General features: G+C 43.4%; 1 protein-coding gene across 5 annotated transcripts in view; it reads right to left on the bottom strand.

The window, feature by feature from the left end:
* The window catches only part of UMAD1 (UBAP1-MVB12-associated (UMA) domain containing 1), a 116,045-nt gene that overhangs the window by 13,804 nt on the left and 86,534 nt on the right, over positions 1-15,707 (bottom strand). The window contains exon 6 of one of the 5 annotated variants that reach the window (XM_034760519.1): positions 493-502. The exons of the other annotated variants lie outside the window; for them this stretch is intronic. Within the exon in view, the coding sequence (XP_034616410.1) occupies positions 493-502 (10 nt within the window). The remainder of the gene's footprint in view (positions 1-492; positions 503-15,707) is intronic. 5 annotated transcript variants of the gene reach the window in all.

Here is a 15,707-nt window from a genome sequence, read left to right as displayed (position 1 = left end):
CAGAAACGCCATCTTGTAAGAGAGAGGGAGCATGTTGCCAGTGGTTCAAAGGGCAGTCCTATCAGTCTGGAAAGAACCAGATTGAGGTCCCGGGCTGGGACCAGCTGTTGGACTTGCTGGTATAGCCTGTCAAGACCTTTTAAGAAACAGCTGACCATAGGGTTGGCAAAGACCGACTTGCTCTCAGCACCTGGATGGAAGGCCGAGGTAGCAGCCAAGTAAACCCTTACTGATGACATGGACAGCCCTTGCTGCTTGAGGTGGAAAAGATCGTCCAATATATGCAGTATAGAGGCGAGGGCGGGTAATGAACCATGTTGCGTCAACCAGATTGAGAATCTCTTCCACTTGGCCAGGTAGGTAGCCCTGGTGGACGGCTTTCTACTGCCAAGGACTTGTCTGACCAGGTCCAAACAGGAAAGCTCCATCAGGTTCAGCCATTGAGCTTCCATCCCGTGAGGTGTAGCGACTTGAGGTCCAGGTGCTGGAGACAACCATGATCCTGGGTCAATAAGTCCAGGAAGAATGGCAAGGTGGCTGGGGCTTCCATGGACATTTCCAGAAGCGATGTGTACCAGTGCTGGCGAGGTCAGGCTGGAGCTATCAATATCACCGAGGCTTGCTCCCTTTGTATTTTGAGCAGTACCTTGTAAATGAGCGGAATAGGTGGAAACACGTATAGGAAATGGCCTCCCCATGGGAGGAGGAACGCGTCCACGATGGAGTCAGGACTGTGATTCAGGAAGGAGCAAAACTGCTGACACTTCCTGTTGCAGAAGTCCCAAACATGAGGACTTCCTGGCACAGGAGAGTGGAGCGTGCACCCTCCTGTTTGTTAATATAGAACACTGCCGTGGTGTTGTCTGTCATTACTGACATACATTTCCCTGATATGTGGGTTTGGAATGTCTGGCATGTCAGGATCACCAATCTCAGCTCCCTGACATTAATGTGGAGAGTGAACTCTGCCCGAGACCTGAGGCCTTGAGTCCTGAGATCTCCCAGATGTGCTCCCCAGCCCAGTGCTGACGCATCTGTCACTAGTGAGAGAGACAGCTGAAGACTGGTGAAGGGGACCCCTGTACATACTACATGAGGGTCAAGTAACCACCAGAGGGAGTTGAGGACCTGGTGAGGCTGGGTCACGATCCTGTCCATGCTGTCCTGAACTGGCTGATATACCAATGCTATCCATGACTGAAGAGGTAGAAGTCTGAGTCTGGCATGCTGCAGCACATAGGTACAAGTGGCCATGTATCCTAGAAGTTTCAGGCAATTCCATGCTGTGGTGGTGGGACATCAAACTGCCTGAGACATCAAATGATGTCATGCTTCCGGGAGATATGCCCTGGCCTGTGTAGAGTCCAGCACCACCCCAATAAATTCTATTCACTGAACTGGGGCAGCGTAGATTTCCCCACATTCAGGAGAAGGCCCAGTTTGTCGAACATCGTTCTTATGAAGTCAACCTGTGTCTCCACTTGAGCCCTGGTATGGCACTTGATGAGCATGTCATCGAGGTATGGGAACACCTGTACCTGCTGCCTGTGCAGGAATGCAGCCATGACTGCCATGCACTTGGTGAACACTCAAAGTGTTGCTGACAGGTCGAACGGAAGGACTGTGAACTGATAGTGGTTGTTCACCACAAACCTGAAGTTCCTTCTGTGGGACGGAATGATTGCAATATGAAAATACGTGTCCTTCAAATCGAGGGCGGCATACCAGTACCCTGGATCCAAGGAAGGGATGACGGAGGCCAAAGAGACCATGCAGAACTTGAGTTTCTTCATGAACTCGTTGAACTCCCGCAGGTTTAGGATGAGCCTGAGCCAGCCTTTGGCTTTCGGTATTAGGAACACCGGGAATAGAAGCCCTTGCCCTTCTGCTCCTGAGGAAACTCTTCCACTGCCCCTATCGATAGGAGCAAGTGCACCTCCTGTACAAGGAGTTGCTTGTGAGAGGGGTCCCTGAAGAGGGATGGGGAAGGGAAGGTGGGGGCACAGAATTGGATGGAATATCCCCTCTCTACTGTGCAGAGCACCCAATGGTCCAATGTGATGTGGGACCACGCAGGGTAGAAAGGGGATAGTCGGGACAAAAACGTAAGGCAGGGAGATCCAGTCCTTGTATTGATATACCGTCCTCGATCGCACCTTCAAAAGGCCTGTTTCGGGTGCGAAGTGGCTTGGATTGGCCAGAGCCCTTATCTGAGGACAGGTGTGGCCTCGTCCTGCAGTTCCTATTCCTCCTCCTGGAATCGTCCTGTTGGTTCTGTGTTGGTAGAACCGCAGCGAAAGTTGCGACCTGAAGTGTTTCCACTGCATAGCGGCGGTGTGAAGGCTCAAGTACTTGAGGGTGGCTCTTGAGTCCTTCAGGCTGTGAAGCCTTTTATTCATCTTTTCAGAAAACAGAGTCACACCCTCAAAGGGAAGGTCCTGTATTGTCTGTTGGACCTCGTAAGGGAGACCAGGAGCCTCTTCTCATAGCCACCACCCTCATGGCTGCATCAGCTCCGTCCAGCACAGCCTGCAGGGAAGCTCGGAAGATGAGCTTACCCTCCTTGACCAAGGCCGACAATGGCCTGCTGATTCGAAATGTGAAGCTGCAACCTGCCTGTAGAATAGACCTTCCTCCCAAAAAGGTTGAGTCTTTTCGCCTCCCTGTTCTTAGGGGAGGGTCCCTGGTAGCCTTGCCACTTGCACTGATTGGCAGTGTCCACAACAAGGGAATCAGGCGGCGGGTGCGAGTACAGATGCCATCTCCGGCACAAAATAGCACCTTTCATTGTGCTTAGCTGTGGGGGACAACGAAGATGGGGTCTGCCATAAAGTTTTGGTCATGTCCGATACGGTCTTGATAAGAGGCAGGGCAGTGCATGCAGCTCTGGAGGGGGCGAGGATATCCACCATGGGATCCGCATTCTCCACTACCTCCTCTGCCTGAATACCCAAGCCCTGGGCAACTCGCCACAGCAACTGCTGCAACACCCTGTTGTCCTCCAGGGCTGAGGCTATAGCCTCATCTAGCGAGGAAGCAGCCCCTGAAAAGGGTGATTGTTCCCTTCCGTCGGCACCCAAAGGGTACCGTGAATTGTCAGGATCCCGGGCTGGTGACAACCAGGACAGTGCCATGCCCCTCGGGGCCGGGACAGAAGACACCCATGCTGGGGCTGTAGGTGGCACTGTCAGCGCCGCTGTAGGCGTCGGTGCCGCTGTCGGTGAGCAGAACTTTGAGCCACTGCTTCCTCTCTTTCAAAGTTCTGAGGCGAAACCTGTGACAGATTCTGCAACGATCCTTTTGGTGATCCTCACCCAGGCAGCTTAAACATGCGGTGTGTGGGTCACTTTTTGACATGTGCTTGGCGCAGACCTCACACTTTTTGAAACCCAGCGACCGCGGCATACTATGGCTCCGGGGAGTCGGAGGGGAAACCTCAACGCACTCTAAACTAACTGTAAACTACTACTAACTACAGAAGAACTATAAACGAATGACACAGATAAGACCCTTGCTAAAGCAAGAGCTATGGGATGTTCCAGCTAACCGTTACTGGTGGTAAGAAGGAACTCAGGGGGTGGTGGGGTCGGCAGGCCTCTATATTGAGTGCCATGAATGCACGACACCAGGGGGCGCCCAGGCTTCCCTTACGGATGCTGCTATGGGAAAAATCTTCCGGCTGCCGTGCATGCACGCACACTCACACCTGACTGGAATTGACATGAACAAGCACCGGAAGAACAGAATTTTCTATTGGATTTTATTGGTGAATTTATCAACAGCATCCAAGTGGGATATATTGTCATCCAGTGGTTATATCTGTTCAAGAGAATAACTGTGCATCAAAAAAAAAAAAAAAAAAAAAAAGGTGCTTACTTAACCGCATTGTTCCAACCAATAGCCTATGCAAAGTGGCTTTTAGGAAGGTGAAACCACAAGAGAGCAGATCTGTCCACTTGGAATAACTGGCGTTTCACCGATCCTTTCAATCTATTCTTTTATACCTCCACCCCACTTCCTAATCTGTGCTGAAGCTACAACATAGCACTAACTGTTGTGGCAGGAAAAGCAGAAAGCCGCCTTTGAAGCGGTAAATCTGTTCTATGTCCAGTTATTGGAAAGGAGAGCTAAAGAGTGATGTATCCAGCATTCTCACCTTCATTCCACTGGACAGTAAAAAGTCATATATTTGGACTGTACAGAAAAAGTAGGGTGATTATTTGAGAAAAGAACTATGTAACTAAAAACAATTTCACAATACAGATGTAAGAGGAAAATCTTTTAGTTAAAATGATTTAAGATAGGGGTGGAGGGGAAGGGGGGGAAGAAAAAAAATAAAAAAAACCATTAGCAACTGCACCACGTGGAAAGTCAACTTCTAACCTCTAGTTCAGGCTATGATTTCAAGAAAAGAACTAAATTTCTCCTGAAGACCTAATCTAGATAGCAAGTTATAAACTAATGAACCACCACCATTTTGGTCTCTCACTGTGGAATGTGACTATCAGAAATTGCTCATTACACAGACAGTCACAGAGATATTACAAATATTACCAATATGTCTATCAAGAACAAAGATAAAGTTAGAGGAAACAGAAAAATTGTCTTGGACTTTTCAAAAGTGCTTATAAGCTTGGAGTGATTTACAGACTATGTTGAATCCTTTGAATCAATGAAAGGCTTCTTCAAGAGATATTTAGTGAGCAATCATCTCTAGGCTATGAACTATGGATCAAAATAAGTGTCCAAGGAGAAACTAAATATGTTCAGAAAGGACAAAAAGGAGGAAAAAGCAGCTTAGTTATCTTATGGTTATATCAGAAAAACCACCATTTTCCAGACCTTCTTTAGATATTTTTTCTATTAGAAAAGAAGATTACCTAGTATAACGCCATTTTCCTAACAATACTTCTAATCAGTCTGGAAATGACTAAATAGTTCTCTGAAGAGGATACATGAATAGAGAGATGCTTTTCCAAATGTTTTAAACTAGGATTTCATTTAGCAGTTTTAAATCCAAAATACAAGGGTATAGAGCTGTCATGAGATCTGTTGGTTGCAAGCTTAGACACTTCTGAAATTTGATTATTTGAGCTCCTTCAAACCTCAATCATAAAAGGCTATACTTTAAGGGTACCACAAAGATACTCCTTAGAGATTAAGGCTATGTCACATGAACTAGTATTGAACAGAGACAACTCGCAAGTAGCACCTAGGGACTGGAGTTATAGATTCCTTTATTGATTAGCTTTGAGAGATTAACCCCCCTAACTTGAGGCTACTACTTTTTCCAATTCAAGACATACAAAATATTTGCTTAAGTGAAAAGCATTAAGAAAACTGCCAGTTATTATTTCTGAGCAAAGCATATGACCCTACATTCTTGTAATATTTGAAGGCATTGTTGTAACTCACTGTAGTTCAGATTTCTCACACATTTTCTTCATAGCTCTCAGTTTTCATTTGTTCATAACCTTCCAGAACTAAGCTTTAGGGCTGAAATTTTCTAAGCTTGATTTCTGTCCGAAGATGAATATTTTGGATGTTTGATCAAGCATTTCAGCCATTTTGGAATATGACAAAAGGAAAATTAAACTTTTTGAAATCAATGAGAGTTAGGCATCTAGGCATTTTTGAAAATCTCTAGGCACCTAAATACCTTTGAAAATCTGACCTGTACTCCATTGCCAAGCATAATTTTGTTGGCAGCTGAATCCTACAGACCAATACTATGTTGGGAGGTGGGGGTTGGTTTTTGGTTTTGTTTTTGCTCTGCTTGTGAACCAAGGAGTTATAAAACAACATGAGCTGCAATTACTTTATTAAAAATACATGTTATTTCAAACTAATCAGGATGTTTATGAGGTAGTGTGAGACTACAATGTTTTGATTCTTTTACTTGGCACTAATGCATGTATTTTCAAGACTATTACTATAAAATAATACCAGAGGGGAGATATATAAAAGAGAATTTGAGTATGTGTGTGTGTTGGGAGATTTTCAGCAGTGAGACTGGAGAAAAAGCTACCACACAAGAGAAAAATCCATTTTAAAGAAGAGTAGAAAAACAACCAAAAAAGCTACCCTTTTAAACTGCTATCAGCATTTCTGTAAAGACCAGTGAGTGCTGGGGCAAGCCATATGTAACAAAAAAATTACACTTGTCTAGACATATTCTGTATCCTGCTAAATAGAGACCTGATCTTGCAGCCCTTACTCATGTGCATAATCCCACTGGAGTGGGACAGCAAGTGTGAGTAAGGATTGGAGCAATTCTCATTGTGTAAACTGAAAAGGGCACATGCTGTTATTTAATTGCAAACATACATAGGGTGACTACCTAGATGAAATAAAACAAAGAACGCTCCCACACTGCCAAGTCAACCAGGTAGAAACCTGTTCTATTTCCTCCCTACCCTGTGCATAGGTAAACGGAGGGAGAATACAATGCAGCTGCAGCTAAACGACTCCCAGAAGCCAAACTGTTTAAGATTTACAAACTACAAATATTTTCAGTATAAAAACTGTTCACAGGCATTACAATTTAGACTTAGGAGCCAAAGGAGTAAAAATATGGTGATTTTGGAAATAATACAGAACACGGGATTAGAACAAATCAGTTGCTCATCCTATAGGTATCTCTCTCAGCCTACTGGTTCTCTAATTTGAAATGTAGGCTACTGAACCATGAAGAGAGAACAGAAGCATCTTTTTCCCTGTGGCATTGGAATTTATTTTATCCAGAAAATATAAATACAATATTTATTAAACATTAAAATATCTTGCATTCAATTTCTAATAATGTGGTCATTAAATTAAACTAAAACCATATATAACAAAGAAGTGTTAAAGTGTGAAAAGTTCCACACAATACGAAGTCCTTTACTCTGAGTAGTCTCAGAACTTTGATTGTGTTCTTATAACAGGGCTTGGGGCGGCCGCTCCGGAGAGGGGCGGCACGTCCAGGTATTCGGCGGCAATTCGGTGGACGGTCCCTCACTCCCGCTGGGAGCAAAGGACCTCCCGCTGAATTGCCGCCGCAGATCGCGATTGCGACTTTTTTTTGGGGGGGGTGGGGCGGGGGGAGGGCTGCTTGGGGCGGCCAAAACCCTGGAGCCAGCCCTGTCTTCAAGACTTTTTGACGGACTGTAGACTGATATAGCTGAGTAGATATTAGCACAGTCATATCAACTTTTTGTTTTTTTTCTGGCAGAGGTGCAGAAACAGCATGTTGGCTGGGCTGGGTTTCTGATAGCAACAAACTACATACAAGAGTAGAAAACTCATACTCCTGGTTTACCAACACCATATGGATGTTTTGGATTGAAACATGCCTAGTTCTCACTGAATTGCTTTTTCCTTCCTAATGCAGTGGAATGAGCAGTGCTGCTTCCTTTTGCTGCCAGTTGAGGGAAAACTGAAGTAAACATTGTTATTCTGTTGTTCAATTTCTGTTTAGGGTTGTGTTTCAGTCACCATTTTATGCAGATGTGTCATGTTGCAAAGGTCATTGTAACATGATGTTGTATCAAGTCATCAGGCTGTGATGACACTAACAGCATGTATGGTATTTCAAGACAGTTCAAACATTTGGAAAGCCTTGCGGGGAGTTTCAAAATTCACTCACAAAATCAGGATAGGTAACAACCTGACTGGTCTGTAGCAGGACAGTGAGCCAGCATGACGGGGTTGCTCCCAAATGTGAGGAATACCACAATTCATATTTCGGAGAAAAAAGAAACTACTGATATTGGGGAATTAATCCTATTTGGTGATTAATTTAACTGGAAGTTTCCAAAGAGGCGGCAAAGGCAGAGAAGGTTCTGGATCAAATCTGTAGAATTATACAGTCATAATTTGGGTGCTCAATAACTACAAATAAGCATGCACAGTAATTTGCATAGTTATATGACTATTTAGATTCATAATGGGTCATTTGTGCAGATATGCTTGAACCTTTGAATGTAATATTCTAAAACTTTGGTTCATTAATTTTTAGCACATCAATTCCCCCGTTCAAATTCAGCCTTCACAATATCTGTTTTGTCAGAGAACTGAACACTCTTTGACGACAGCTACCTATCAGGTTAATTATTACTGTGTGTGCTTAATATATACACATAGAAATATGTTGATAGGCACAGTGTACAAGCCAAAACAATGAACAACACATTTGTCTCCTCTAAGTAGTAGTGCAGTCCAATAGTCTCCCATTGCTCAAACCTGTCCTCTCAGATCAACTGTGGAGCTGTGTCACAGGTTCAGTGGCATAACCATTGGTGAAGTAATTAATGTCAGTCTCTCTCTACACGAGTCTCTTTTCGTTTTTATACAGTTTCAATTTATAAATCACCTAACTAGATAAAGGGTGCTTAAGACCCTTCCAGGAAATAATCCAAAAGTTTAACATAGTCTGCAGTCAATCTAATGATTGGAAGCAAAGGATAAACAAGTGAACCTTAAGTTTTGATATAAATAAATAATAATACTTCACACTTATGCAGAACACAAGAGCTTTGCAAAAAAGGGGAATTGTCGTTATCTTCGTTTTATAGATAGGCAAGTCACTTCTCCACATTAAGGACACAGAGCAGGTCAGTGATGAAACCAAAATACAAACACAGGTCTCTGGACTGCCAATTCAGTGCCCTATTTCTTAGGCTATGTTGCTTCCCATAAAATAATTAATGGATGCTTTGCATCACTATATAAGGAGCTTCAGAGAAGGGTCGCTAAATGACTGAGGCAACAGTGTAGCATATGTTGTCACTAGTGAAATAAGCAGTCTAACATCCATCTTAGACTGAAAAAACAAATGGTTTTACTCTTCCAAGATCAATTCACTGGTCAGTAGATTTTGTTGATCTTTATAATATGATTGTCCCTCTTTCTGCATAGTTTGATCAACAGTAAAATAGGTAATAATGCACATATTTAAATTATCATTAAGATTCCTATGTAGTATTAACTATGAACAAACATGAGCAGTTCTTACCTCTCAAAGATATAGTAGAAGACTGGCTGCAGAATGAGACACACATGACTGCATTGGTTTACATTCACCTCATATTTTGAATGCTATTCTCACAGCCATACAAAAAAAAAAGACAATGGGACAAATCCTCAGCTGGTGTAAATCAGCAAGGCTTCATTGAAGGAAATGGCAATATGCCAATTTACAGCATCTTACGATCAGGCCCTATAATTTTAAAAAGAAAGCTGTGATTCTGATTCACAACATGATATCATTCAGAGAAAAGTACTGGGTCACTGAACTGTTGTAGGTGGGCCCAATTCAGCCCATTCTAATAGCAGATGACTTCAGCATGTAGTCTGTGGTGTAAGGAATAACCAAAGCATAGACAATTTGGACCAACATTCTGAAAGACTTTGTAGATCAAGAGAAGCCCTAAAAGTTAACATGGCATATGACTAGCTAGTAATATAACCTAGCCAGAAACAGAATTCCATTATATGCTCAATCATGCTTGTACCAGACAGAATCCAAGCACACTACTTTCTATCATCTTAAGTCAATTCATTGTGTTTGTATGGGTAGTAGCAAAGAAGCCATTACAGTTGTCTACAATGGGGCAAAAAACAAACAAACAAGGATATCAGACAGTAGTCCTCAGATGGTAAACAATATATTTAACCAGAACAGATGTCTATTATTAAAATGTTACAGCACATCCAGGCTAGGACTTTCATCTTAAAGTTAACCATAGAAATAGGCTGTATAATCAATCAATCATCATCCCATTATGCCTCTGGCGTTTAGGGCAGCGATGAAGTTCCTCCACTCCTGTCTCTTTCTGGCAAGTCTTTCAATGGTTCCCCAGCTGTGCCTCAGGTATTTCAGCTCAGCTTCAACAGCTCTTCGCCATGTAGTTTTCAGGCGGCCTCATTTTCGCCTGCCTTCAGGGGTCCATTTTATTGCTACTCTGGTGATGGAATCAGTTTCCACCCGAAGCACATGACCAATTCATCTCCAACGCCTCCTGGCAATGATGGTGCTTGTATCTCCTGGCTGCATTGGGTCAATAGATCTTGGTTTGAGATTGTTCCTGGCCAAAAGATACAGAGGATTTTTTCTGAGGCAGGTTGTATGGAATGAAGATAGTTTGGACATGTCATACTTTCTCATTCCCCAGCATTCTGCACTATAAAGTAATGTTGAAAGTACGCAGCTCTGATAAATCTTGAGTTTGGTTTTGGATGTTGAGGATTTCCAGACTGTATTTAAGCTCCTGAAGGTGTTCCTGGCTTTATTGATTTTGTTCTGGATGTCCTGGCTTGTTCGACCGTCCTGGCTGATGGTGCTGCCCAAGTATGTGAATGTTTCTTCACTGTGAGAACATAATCCTCTATCCATACTGGTATAATAGAGCTTCCAAAAAGGTAGGCTAAGGGTATGTCTACACTACGAAATTAGGTTGAATTTATAGAAGTTGATTTTTAGGAAGTGATTTTATACAGTCAATTGTGTGTGTCCCCCCACTACGTGCATTAAGTCAGCGGAGTGTGTCCACTGTACGGTGGCTAGTGTCGACTTTCGGAGCGTTGCACTGTGGGTAGCTATCCCACAGTTCCCGCTGTCTCCGCTGCCCGTTAGAATACTGGGTTGAGCTCCCAATGCCTGATGGGGCAAAAACATTGTTGCGGGTGGTTTTGGGTACATGTTGTCAGTCGCCCCTCTCTCTGTGAAAGCAACGGCAATCATTTCGCGCCTTTTTTCCGTGCAGATGCCATACTGTTTTCAGCAGACGGTGCAGTAGGATGGCTAACCGTCGTCATCCAACCACCGCTTCCGCTGCAACTCTACTCTCCTGGTGCCATGAATCCACCTCGCAGGTCCTCTCGTCATTCTTTATAAATATCTATTCATGTGGCATCCCGTCGTCATCCACTGCTTCCGCTGTAACTCTGCTCTCCTGCTCTTGCCTTGATAGTGAATTTCTCCATGTGGTCTGTCATGGGCTCCCGGGAACGTGTGTTCTTCATCGGGAAATGTGCGCAGTGCTAACCGTCGTCATCCACCGCTTCCACTGCAACTCTGCTCTCCTGCAGATGCCATAATACTGCAAGCATGGAGCCCGCTCAGCTCGCCACTGCTGTTGTGAGCGTTGTAAACATCTCACTCATTATCCTGCGGCATGTGCAGAGCCTGCAAAAGCAGGTGAGGAGGTGATGACAGCGCGATCACAATAGTGATGAGGACATGGACACAGACTTCTCTCAAAGCCTGGGCCCTGGCAATTTGGACATCATGGTGGTAATGGGGCAGGTTCATGCCGTGGAACGACGATTCTGGGCCCGGGAAACAAGCACAGACTGGTGGGACTGCATAGTGTTGCAGGTCTGGGATGATTCCCAGTGGCTGCGAAACTTTTGCATGTGTAAGGGCACTTTCATGGAACTTTGTGACTTGCTTTCCCCTGCACTGAAGCGCAAGAATACCGAGATGAGAAGAGCCTTCACACCTGAATTATCGTTGGGGATGTTGAAATGCTTACAGTTATTCTTGGGGACCCAGCCTACCACTTAATGCCATGGCTCACGAAGCCATATACAGGCACCCTGGAAAGTAGTAAGGAGCAGTTCAACTATCGGCTGAGCAAGTGCAGAATGGTGGTAGAATGTGCATTTGGATGTTTAAAAGCTCGCTGGCGCAGTTTACTAACTAGGTTAGACCACAGTGAAACCAATATTCCCATTGTCATTGCTGCTTTCTGTGTGCTCCACAATATCTGAGAGTGTAAGGGGGACACGTTTATGGTGGGGTGGGAGGTTGAGGCAAATCGCCTGGCAGCCGATTACAGTGTGACAGTTCTGTTTGTTTCTCCTTGATGAAAACCCACCCCCTTGGTTGACTCTACTTCCCTGTAAGCCAACCAACCTCCCCCCTTCGATCACTACTTTCAGAGGTAATAAAGTCATTATGGTTTCAAAATCATGCATTTTTTATTAATTCATCACACAAATAGGGAGAAAATTCGCAAGGTAGCCCGGGAGGGGCGGGAAGCACCGGGTGGGTGGTGGATGAGGGGAGGAGGGAAGGACAGTGCCACACTACAGTTCAAAACTTATGGAATGCCAGCCTTCTGTTGCTTGGGCAATCCTCTGGGGTGGAGTGGCTGGGTGCCCATAGCCTCTCGCCCCCCGCGTTCTTGGGCGGCTGGGTGAGGAGGAGGAGGATATGGAACTTGGGGAAGAGGGCAGGCGGTTATACAGGGGCTGCAGCGGCTGTCTGTGCTCCTGCTGCCTTTCCTGCAGTTCAACCAGATGCCTGAGCATGTCAGCTTGCTCCCACATTAGGCTCATTAGCTTCTGGGACGGAGATGATAGGGGGAGCGTAGAAACATTTTCAACTGCAGGAGGAAAAAAAGGGAGAGTAATATTTAAAAAGATACATTTTAGAGAACAAAGGGAAGACTATTTCACACTGAATCAAGCGATTCACATTACATAGCACATGTGCTTCACTCCCCCCACCCCGAGGCTAGTATCAGGGAAGATCCCTCTCAGCCAAACTCAAACAGCTCAGCATGAACGGGCCTCCACCCACTGCGTGGCAAAGGCTTTTAGAGTACCTCCAGGAGAGTTTCATGGAGATGTTCCTGGAGGATTTCTGCTCCATCCCCAAACACGTTAACAGACTTTTCCAGTAGCTGTACTGGCTGCGAATTAATCCCAAGTCTTCAGGGCAAATTAAACATTAAACACACTTGCTTTTAAACCCTTTATTATATTTACAAAGGTACACTCACCAGAGGTGTCTTCTCCAGCTTCATGGTCCGGGAGCCCGCTTTGGGAAGGTTGGGAGGGTATTGGCTCCAGGATGATGAACAGTTTCTGGCTGCCGGGGAGAAAGGATTCTCCCTTTGCCTGCTGTGCGCTTGCCTGCTGCATGGATTCTTCCCCCCATACAGTGATCAGATCCAGTACCTCCCGTTCAGTCCATGCTGGAGCTCTTTTGCGATTCTGGGACTCCATGGTCACCTGTGCTGATCAGCTTGCCACGCTGGCCAAACAGGAAATGAAATTCAAAAGTTCCTGGGGCTTTTCCTGTCTACCTGGCCAGTGAATCTGAGTTGAGAGTGCGGTCCAGAGCGGTCACAATGGAGCACTCTGGGATAGCTCCCGGAGGCCAATACCGTTGAATTGCATCCACACTACCCCAAATTCGACCCGGCAATGTCAATTTTAGCGCTAATCCCCTTGTCAGGGAGGAATACAGAAATCAATTTTAAGAGCCCTTTAAGTCAACAAAAATGGCTTCGTCGTGTGGACGGGTGCAGGGTTAAATCCATCTAACGCTGTTAAATTTGACCCAAACTCATAGTGTAGACCAGGGCTAAGAACTGAATGGCTGAATCTAGACACCTACATCCTACAGGCAATAGCTCTTGTTTTTGTCATTAACTCATTAAAAAAATAATCCAAACAGCCAAACCTGGACATGTCATTTAGGCAAGCTGACAGCCCAGTCTAACTGCTAAAAACAAACAGGAGAGATAATGATAGCACTGTCCAGCCTCTGAGCTTAAATCAAACAAATGATTAAAAAGGTGACCAGCTTAAGCAAATGTGAAAGTCTATCAACTTAAACAACATGTGCTATTACCCCTAAGATCCAAATAAAATGGACGTTAACAACAAAAATCTCACTTTATCCTTTTTGGGTCTCATGACATCCAGCACAAACTAATCATATTTGGGACTAAGCCAGACAAGCAAGCACTGTTTACAGAAGTCTCAGAATCCTGGAAGATCACAATGCTGACAAAGAGCTCAGCTAAATATGTTTTTTATAATATTGTCTTGTTTTGCAGAAGTTCTCCTACTGTTAATATATGCTCCCCAAAACGTTGCACATTGCATTACCAGTATTTGACACACAAAACTACAGACAGTTTTCCACTTGTTCCAGATCAGAGAGGATTTGTGTCTCTGCCATTTCCATAGTCTGCTGTATCAAATGCTCCAAGGAAGTTCCAGTGAGCCATACTGTAGTCTTCCACATGAATTGTGATACCTAGCTATAATTATGATTATAAGTATCTTACAAAGGTATATAATTAAAAATGTCTAACAATATATAAATTGGATAACTAGGGATTAAGCAATCCCCCGAGGGAGTCATTTCCCCCACCCCACAATAAAAATGTACAAGAAGCTCTCCAGACATAGGGGAATAGCCACTAAATATTTGAAGGGAGTATGAAGCCCATGAAAGGGGAAATCAGCAGAACAAACAGTATAAAATTAATAAGCAAAATTCCTTTAATTTACAGACCCAGCATAGCTCACTTTTAGTAGTTTCTTTTAATACAATTACTGTTACTACAGCTTCTGCCCATTAAATTTGATGACATCTGTTGGGTAAAGAGGGCCTACTGGTCATCAATAAGAAGTGCAATATCAAATAAGACATGAGCAGCTTTACAAGATGACAGTAGGGAGATATGAAGAACCAAAGTTATTACTATAAATATCTCTTTTGTTTCTTGTATCAATTTAACCTCAGGGTGTCCTCAACACCATAGAGAGTAATCTTTATAAATCCTAATTTACAACCATACCATCTGTCAAATAATATTTTATATCGGTCTCCACAAGTACATACTAACATAGTTGTCAAAGAGCAGCAAAAAAAATTATATATATTTTTACGACCTTTCTCTGCCAATGGAATATTACCAAAGCTTCAAAATACTATTGATATATCTAAATAGTTTAACAACAATGCTGATGCTGGGATGCATTATAATCTTAATTTTAGAATCCCAATGAAAATAGGTTTATTTGTAATAAAAATGCAAAAGCTACAAACTGAAGTACTGTGAAAACTGATGGTATTTCCTATCACTGTAATACTGCAACTAAACTAGAAGCTTCATGTTTCAGAAGCAAAGATTATTTTATGGGTGCAGTTCTGAAAAATTCTGAGAACTCTGGCCCTTATCCAAAGCACAGCATTTAGGAATGTGTTCAACTTGAGGTATGTGAATAGTCCCACTGAAGTGACTTAGTGAGACTACACAGGCTGAATTGGAACCAGAGTGCTCAGCACCTTGCAGGGTCATGCCCCTATACTTGAAATTCCTCTGGCTGCATTTTACATAGTGTTATGCCACTTCAGAATAGTGAAGACTGGGAATTGCTGAAATCTAAACAAGTTCCTTTGTGATATGTTGAGAAGGACAGAAAATAGTCATCAAGATGGTTGTTTTTATTTAGCTCTCACTTATGCACTATTTATATTAAGTTTTATATTAAGTTAAGCAAGAACTATGTAAAGTGGATATCATTTAACTGACATGATTTAGAAATTTGTAGTATTGTACCATAGTGTTCCCAGGATCTGACAGATGTGGTGGTTAGGTAATATCTTTTGTTGGACCAACCTCTGTTAGTGAAAGAAACAAGATCTGAAGGATTGCTCTGTGGAGCTCGAAAGCTTGTCTCTTTCACCAACAGAAGTTGATTCAGTAAAAGATATTACCTCACCCAGCTGGTCTCCCTCAAGATTTAGAAAGACACACACACACTAAAATCTAAACGGAGAAGGAACAGCAAAAAAGACAAAAGTTAATGGAGAATCTGTAAAGGTATTTGCTTCAAGAACCAAACTTTTCATAGTTTCACCTCTGAATAAGCAAGTTACCTATGGAAAATGACATGAAAATTATTTTTGATTACCA

This window comes from Trachemys scripta, chromosome 2 (assembly GCF_013100865.1).
Source record: "Trachemys scripta elegans isolate TJP31775 chromosome 2, CAS_Tse_1.0, whole genome shotgun sequence".
Classification (NCBI taxonomy): Eukaryota; Metazoa; Chordata; order Testudines; family Emydidae; genus Trachemys; species Trachemys scripta.
Note: the sequence above shows the minus strand (reverse complement) of the source record. Positions and strands in the feature narration are given on the sequence as shown.